This window comes from Pteropus vampyrus, unplaced genomic scaffold, assembly GCF_000151845.1.
Source record: "Pteropus vampyrus isolate Shadow unplaced genomic scaffold, Pvam_2.0 Scaffold6, whole genome shotgun sequence".
NCBI lineage: Eukaryota > Metazoa > Chordata > Mammalia > Chiroptera > Pteropodidae > Pteropus > Pteropus vampyrus.
Genome location: NW_011888787.1, coordinates 1,396,295 through 1,404,631, shown reverse-complemented (window position 1 = coordinate 1,404,631; position 8,337 = coordinate 1,396,295). Strand labels below are relative to the sequence as shown.

Sequence of the window (8,337 nt, the reverse complement as noted above, 5' to 3'; positions counted from 1 at the left end):
AAAAAAAAATGAATAGAGGCCCTCTCCCCAGTCCAGCAGTCAGCTAAAAGAGACTTCTAGAGCAGGGGCGCCCGGCTGAATAAGATCTGACACTCGAAGACATCAAAAAAGGGCTAAAATTTAAATGTCCTAAATAGATCACCTCAAAACCCATTTCCCACGTTCTCTCTTGCTCCTCGTCACCTTCTCTTCTCTATACAGCAGCGAGAGAGTAGTTCGTTTGCTCGTTTTTAAGTGCCAGCGGAGTCTGTGTTAAGCCTTTCTGTGGCTTCGCACCCCGTCCCGCACGAACGCCGAGGCAGCTCCCCAGGGCACTGCGTGATCTGCTTCTCGCCACCCCTCCCGACTCGTTTCTTCGTCACTCTGCCCTTCACTCACCACGCCACAGACGTTTTGCCTCCTTTCTATTCCTTAAACAAGCCAAACTCTCTTCCTTGCCTCTGGACTTCCGCGCTGACAGTTCCCTCTACATAAAATGCCCTTCCCGATCCTCTTCCTTTGCTTGGCTCTTTCGTGACATTTAAATCTCAGCCAAAGTGTCACCTTCTCAATGAGGTGAGATTCCCCCGACTGTCCCGTCGAGAATAGGGGTCTGCTTTACTCGGCATATCACCTGCTTCCCTTCTGAGTACTCACTCAGTCGGCCATTGCCTCGTCCTCTGTTATTGTTTGTTCGTCTTCACCAGCTCAGGGACCTTAATCATTCTTGCTCTCTACATTCCTAGGGTCTAGGGCCACACCCGACACCCTAGAAAGCTTCGAGTAAATATTTGCTAAATGAATTAATCCAAAAAGGCAAAGCTGGATGGAACCGCATTGTCACATCTGAAGAAATTATAGCAGTTCCGGGGGAAAACAATGAGTTAAGACAGAACCAAGCTGAACGGGTCACTACCTCAGCCAACAGATGTGAAAAGTCTTCTGTCATTCCTAGCCAGACAGTTTTCTGCATAAACCCATGTCATAGTACAGTTCCACAGTTGCCCAGCTTATCCTGTATACCAAGGGCCAGGTCAAGGAACATTAGATAGCATGGAAGACACATGCAGAAGTCTCCCTGGTATAACTCTTAATGCCATACACAGTTTCCTAACCCAAATGTATGGAGCATATGCCACCTACTTATTTAGAAAGAGAAAGTATGGCAGTATTAGTCCCGTTGCCTATACTGGGGTGTACCCAGAACCCAGAATTCGGGAGAAACAAACACCCAGACTCCCAAATCATCAGTCCCTTTGACGCTTCTCAGAATAAAAGATCTTAAAAGGGCACATCCATAATGATTGAAACAGCTAGTGGATTCCATGATTTGTACATCCTCTGCACCTCTATGAAATAACTATGGAAATTTACACTCTGGAGAAAAGAGGTTTTATTAACCAACAAAAATCATACTCCCTATCAAACAGGGTAGGACGGACCAACCAGACGAAAGAAGGAAGGTAAAGCTAGTGGACACTGTATAGAATCGTGGTCTTTGAGAAGAGGCTAAGTTAGGCGTCATGAATGGCTTGATAAAAGAAAAAGGGTAGTTGACTATGATGATTGCGTTTGACCCAAACTTTTTATTCAGTTAAAAGTTCAAACCGGCTCCGCATTGGGTAGGCTGATGGCCAGTTTGAGGACAAGGAGGGGTCTTAATCTGGCAGCAAAGGTGGGGTGCTTGTGTTGAAAGTTTAGGGATATACAAAGGACGTGCCGTATCCAGGGGCCACTGTCTGGCTGGTACAGTCACAATTGCATTGGGGGATAGGAAGTCTAAATGACCTAAACGAGGGTCTCGAAGATGACCGTCAACACATCGATTAGAGTGGCAGCACGTACCTTGGAAAAGATGGAAATTTCACACATATCAAAAAGGGATGTGGGGCAGGGGTGATTCTGATGTAGCTGACTCATGCGCCTCTGCAAGGAATCTTGAGAAACTATTTTAGTTCACAAAGCCAAGGCCGGAGACATGAAAGAACAGAGTAGTGAATGAAAGCCTAAAATGTTTGTGTTCATGACCTAGACTGCTACAGGCCCACTAAATAATGTCTGTTCTGCGTAGTGCCCTGACTCCAGGGAAAGCAGAAAAACAGAGTTTTGAGATAAGAGGCTGAGGGACTCTGGAAACAAAATAAAAATAGACTGTCTATACCAACCCTTCACCAACAAGAGAGAAAGGCGAGACCTTCATTTAAGCTATATCAGATAGTTTTGCTGGATAGACGTAGACTTTCTCAATAAAGTACTAAAGAGCTAAACCAATTGAAAAGATCGAAGTCCAAGAAATGTTGTTACTCAGAGGTCCCAAGAACATGGACTCTGCTAGTGGGCAGGCTGTGGGCAGACTCCTGAGGGAACTGCACAACCTAGCCGCTTCGGGGGCGGTGACCGCAACCTAGAATTTGCACCTCTCTGGCCTGCCTCTCAGCCCTCATACCCTGTCACCCACTGGGACCAGCATCACATTCGGTGGGGCTGGATGCACTCCTTAGAACTTCACTCTTTGGAATTTCACGTCTGGATCACAGAACTATGCCTCAGACACCGCTTGTCGAAGTTTCTTTCGATTTGTCCATGAATTTGGTCTCGTTATTCTCTTCACATCCAAAATAACATGAGGCTATCTCAGTACCGAATTGCCCTATATGGTGCAAAAGAATAAATAAGCAGCCATGAAAATAAGGTTCAAAACCAGAGAAATCATTGGTGGAATAACATTCACCCTTCTAACTGCCCCATCGCGACCTCATAAATCACATTTTTTTTATTTTTATGTTCTGATTTTCTTGCTGGCTGGCGAACATGACATAAAATTCCCCAAGTTTCTGCATAATAACTGTAATTATAGAGACTTCTAAGTAGGCATGAAGGCCAGGTTGGCTTTTCAACCCTGACATCACCAGCTGAAGTCATTCCAGATTCGTTTGGGGTAAGAGTGATAATCATTATAGCATATGGCATTACAGCAATTTGACATGCAGATAATGACGTGAGCTTACTTTATAAGAGAATCTAGTCTAAAAATTCATTCTCGGCGTACATATACCTTGATGATAACTGTATTCTTTCTTGATCCTGGACACATGTGCATTATTTTTTTTTAAGTTGCTTTTCCTTCTGGACTCAGATGGCAAGTTCCAAGATCCCAAGGAAAATGAGCAAGGATATTTATTATTATAACTATAATGCCAAAAGGATGGTTCTCATTGCCTCGGCAGTATAGACAGAGGCATGTTCACACTCATCTTAAGAGATGCATGTTAACCTCAGGCGGGACTCCTTGGCCCCTAAAAATGTCCTGCATTAAAATGCATGGGTAAAGAAGGCAAAGAAATCTTCTCCACTGGAAAGTTTTCAACAGTGAAACCGAATACTGGGTATCTAAAAGATTAACGTTGTTTTCTGATTAAGAGACTCAGCTTTGAAGTCACTCCAGGGTCAGGCTGTCTGGATCCAGGTCCTGGCACCACTGTCCTCAAAATGTTTGGCAAGACTGAAACCTCTTTGTCTTCCACTATCAGATAATAATAGCGGTCTTCTTGGCTCGTCACTGTGAAAATGAAATGATGTGGGGGACTTCTGCGTCCCCATCCAGGACACGAGGAGCCTGGAGGTCTCCACTGCATCCTAACGACCAGGGAAAAGCTAAACAAACTGAAAAATTTACAACTCTTCTTGATCATTCAGAAAAGTGAGGTCACAGAGCAAACCCCTGCCCCCCACATTGGAGAGATAGGCAGACACAGAGAATCACTCACCTGAGCAGGAACCTCCATGCAGACCAGTACGGGGTGCAGGGCGGGGAGGGGGCGGAGAGGGGGCGGGAGGGACCTGAACTGTGATTGCAGACTTGCAGGCGCCGTGGACAAGTCTGAGAGTCAAAACCTGCAGCAGGCCCAGCCCGCCAGATCCCCGCAGCTGCTGCTTCACCTCCAGGAGGAACCGCACCAGGTTCTCCCAGTGAATCGGAGAACCATCCCCTAGAGCGTCCAGGGGCCAGTGAGAGGAACCATTTAAAAACACTCCAGAGCATGGCCCTCTCACCAGGGCCTGCCGTCAGGAGCAGCCATTTTAGCAGTGTAAATATATATGTGCCTTACCGTTAAAGTGTACAGCTGAAACCTATTGGATTTAGTTGACCAATGTCACCATAAAAAAATTAACTAACTTTAAAAAAAAAAAAAAAGAAAGAAAGAAAAAATCAGCAACTCTCCTCGGATCCCTAAGAGAGGGGAAGACACGAGGCAAAGCTCTGCTGTCCTTCACGTGGCGAGACGGACAGGCAGATGGCCTTCCCACGCGGTCATTCTTGTGGTGACTGCTGCCTTCCATTTCCTCTTACGTGTTCACGCTTAAGGTTCTCAAAAGCACTCGGACATCGCAGTCCTTAATTGTTTACATAGCCTTTCATTCATTTATTCATTTGGCAAGCATGAATTCAGCTCCTATCATGTGTCAGATACTGTGCTAATTGTTATGGGGATATAAAGACGTAGAAGACATAAACGCTTCATTCCGTCAAACGTTCAGTGGTTTTTGAATACCCACTATGTGTCACGCACCGCGCCAGGTGCTAAGGATTCGACAATAAAGGGAGTAGCCCTTTTTTAAAACAATAGAACAACCACCACAACCTCTCGGCCCCACTGGCTTTAACATGAGATCTTAAGGCACAACTTCTTGAACAGGATTTTTTTGTAGTCAGCGCTCGTCACTTCTTGTCATCTGTAGTAACTCAGTGCACTCCAACTGAATTTTCCACCCAACTCTTCGTGAGAATTGGCTCTTCCGGAGTGACTTTCGAACTCCATGTGGCCAAAACCAGCAGTCGGCCCTCTCCTTCATTTTACCTGATGCCTCAGCAACATCCAGCAGAGCTGACCACACTTTCTTCTCGGTGCCCTGAGCTGGCTCCTCGTTCTGTCCGACCTCTCAACGTTCTTACGTTTGTCCCAGGCTTCAGTCCCGAAGCTTCTCCTTTCATCATGAACACTCTCTCCCTACAGCGTCCCATCTCACTCAGTGCCTTTGAATGTTATCCTCACGCGCTTCCATTTCCCAAAGTGTACCTCTCTAGGACCGTGGCACGCGGAGCACAGTTGTCCTAAAATGGCCCAATCGTTTAACAAGGTAGCCGAGAAGAGAGAGCCCCTCTTCGGAGCATGAGGGGCTGTGCCCTGTGGAGCCCGTGGCTCTCTCCCCCAGGAGAGGGAACTTTTCCATGAGCCACACAGACTCGAGTTTCCCATACAATGTCTGCAAACCACCGACACTCCAATCCAGGCTGCTGGGCACCCACGGCACGCGTGTTCCTCCGTGGATAAAGCCGCCTTCTTGCACTCGAATGATACAGAAGCAGAATCAGGGAAGCGACCATCCCAACCCTGGAATGCACAGCCACAGGGCGGGCCGGCGGTCTCCTGAGCCCCCGTGCGTCTGTGCAGGATGGAAGGGTGGGCAAGACAGGCCGCCTGCCCCTTTGCTGACCTGTGCCTTTCCTGCGTCGTCCTAATCCCACACGTTATTGAACCCACACTGTGTCACCCCGAAGAGTTCTTCCCAAACTCCGATGACAACTGGTGGTGACCCAGATGGGGACCTAGATGGAACCCACCTGACATAATAACATGCCCTGACTTTCCCTTTTAAACACATGTGTTTAAAAGGCTGTCCTGAATCTACTCGGCGTCTTTGTCAAAATCAATGGACCATGTGAATTTAGGCTATTAACTCACCACATGCAAAATTTCCCTCAAAATGGATCATAGACCTAAAGGCAAAGGCTAAAACGAAACACTTCTTAGAAGTAAACATGGGTGAACATCTTCGTGACCTTGGGTTAGACAAAAACATGAGCGGTAAGAGAAAAAAGAATTATTTTTAACGAGACTGCGTCAGAATGAAAAGTATTTGTGCTTCTAAAAATGTTAAGAAAATGAAAAGATAAGCCACAGGCTGGGAAAAACTATTTCAAATCATATACCTATCAAAGAACTTGTATCTAGAACATAAGATATTCCTACAACTCAACAAGAAGAAGATAAATAACCCAGTTTAAAAATGAGCACGTAAATTAGATTTCGGTAAAGCTCTTTTGAACTTTAAAAAATTAAACAAAAAACAGGTGATATTGCGGTCCTCATATGCTTGCCCGTTATCATTCTCACTCTCCATAGAGTTTATATTCATTGGTTCCACTTTAGAGACTGAATTCTTCTTGCTCCATTGGCTCTTTGGCTGAAAGCCACTCCAGAGAGACACTAGCTGACATCCGCCAGCCTCTGACACTCCCAGCAGCTGGGAGATGCGCACGCTTCTCTTACGGCGGGCAAAGATGTACAGTGCACCTTGGTGGCCTCAGGTGGGGCCCCACCCATCTCAGCCAGACCGAGGGGCTCGAGCTGGTGCAAATAGCTTCAGAGAGCAAGCTGCTACAACTGTGACGGCGACAATGTTTCCTGAGCAGGTGTGTCCGAGCCACCGGGAGTCCGGTGCCCAGCGGAAGACTTTAGAAGAAAAAATCTGGAGCCTACATCTGGGACTAAAAATTGGAAAGTAGTTGCTTCTGCGGCAGAGATGGCTCTGGCAATTGACTGCGGGAACATTCGGGGTGGAGGAGGTGTTCTCTGTCCTATTTGCGGTGGTGGTTACGTGGATATATATAATTGTCAAGGTGCAGTGAACTAAGGCCTTAGATCCGGATGTTTTAATGCTTGTAAACTACATCTCAGTATTTTAAGTGGAGGAAAAGGCAGTCCCAAGGCGCTTAACGGTGGTGGCATTTGGACATTGCCGGGCATGAGCTGCAGAAGCGCCCACCGCATCTTCCATTCAGGAGCCCGCCGATACTGGTTTGCGACCAACATGCGGGGTGAGCGCAGATGTCTGTAATAGGAGCCACTGTGGCCCGTGACCAGACTCGTGACATAGAACCAGGGGGTCGTCACACGTCGGCTGCTCTTCCTCTAGCTCTCTGGGGGAGTTGGGGAGCAGTGGGGGGGGGTGGGTTGTCGGGAGCAGAATCGACATGCAGAATGTATTAGGTGGGAAAGAAAGTCACCTCCCTCAGAACTTAGTGATTGGCACTGCCACCCTCACAAATTTGTCAACTTTGCAAGACAACAACACTTCAGACCCCACTCTGAGAGAGGGGACAGTGGACTGCGGTGCATTCCCACGGCCCACCCCCACGCCTCGCCCAGATGTCTTCACTTCCCGAGGCTGTGAGTTCACACTGTGCTGGGAGACCGCTCCTAGTCTAAAGCCACGGGCCGGGATTGCTGTTCTGTCGATGGCAGGACCGAGTGCTTTTATCAACGCTGTGGCCTTGAAGCTGGTTTTCTCTTCCTGAGCCCTGGAGGAATGAGAAGTACGTGGGAGGAGGGACGAGAAGAGGGGTTTAGCAATGAGCGTGCAATCGATTCCAAGGTGAAGAGGTGGAGCCAGAAGGAACAGCCTATAAAGCTCCGGGCCTGCCTTCAGCGGGGCAAGGTCTCCTGACCGGCGCAGGCTCTCCTCCTGCTCTTTCCGACTAACAGGTCAGAGCTTTGTCGTTCTCTTCCAGCGACTCCTGGGCGGGGAGGAGGTTGGGGGCTTTTGCAAAAATGGAGCGGAGGGAACGAAATGGCCTTTTGCGCGGCTGTCACCACTTGGCCTCCGTTTGGGGCCATCTTTGGAGTCGCCTTCTAACCCATCTCGCTCCCCGCTGCTCCTTGGTCTCCAGGTTTGGCCATGGCCGGGTGGAGCTGCCTCGTGACAGGAGCGGGAGGCTTCCTGGGTCAGAGGATCGTCCACTTCTTGGCGGAGGAGAAGGAGCTGCAGGAGATCAGGGCGCTGGACAAAGCCTTCAGACCAGAAGTGAAGGAAGAATTTTCTAGTAAGTGAACTCGAGTCCTGAGTGTGTGGCTCCATCTTGAACCCTGCGTAGGTGTGGGATGGGGGTTCTGGTCTAGCAAATTAAGGAAAGTCGTAGCCGAATGAAGGCTGAGCCTATGTGCAAAGTCATCGGAAAGGAAATCCCAGACGGTGGAGTGGAAGAGACACCGGGCTGGGCGTCAGGAGCCTGGACTCCGGCCCCGATGTCAGCCTCCAGGCCCCATCTCGTCCACAAAAATCACATACCGGTTCTCTCCCTTGTCAAAAACTCTTGAATGTTCTGAAGACTTTTGATTCGGCAATTACGTGCAGCAGCTGCAAAGGGCAGGCAAGCACCAGGAAGCTGGGGACCCCTCCAGGTGTCCCTGCCCCTGTTGCTCACACTGGCCTTTGCGTGGCTTCACGTAGCATCTCCAGTGAAGGTGAAGCTGAGAGTGTGTGTGTGTGTGTGTGTGTGTGTGTGTGTGTGTGTGT

General features: G+C 48.4%; 1 protein-coding gene across 4 annotated transcripts in view; it reads left to right on the top strand.

The window, feature by feature from the left end:
- LOC105296358 (3 beta-hydroxysteroid dehydrogenase/Delta 5-->4-isomerase-like) overlaps positions 1 to 8,337 on the top strand; it is a 23,741-nt gene that overhangs the window by 8,393 nt on the left and 7,011 nt on the right. For 3 of the 4 annotated variants that reach the window (XM_011366408.2, XM_023535368.1, XM_023535361.1), the window contains one exon: positions 7,712 to 7,864. In XM_011366408.2, the coding sequence (XP_011364710.1) occupies positions 7,720 to 7,864 (145 nt within the window). In that variant the 5' untranslated portion in view covers positions 7,712 to 7,719. Of the gene's footprint in view, positions 1 to 7,390; positions 7,527 to 7,711; positions 7,865 to 8,337 lie in introns of those variants that run through there. The other variant, XM_023535366.1, reaches the window with a different exon arrangement.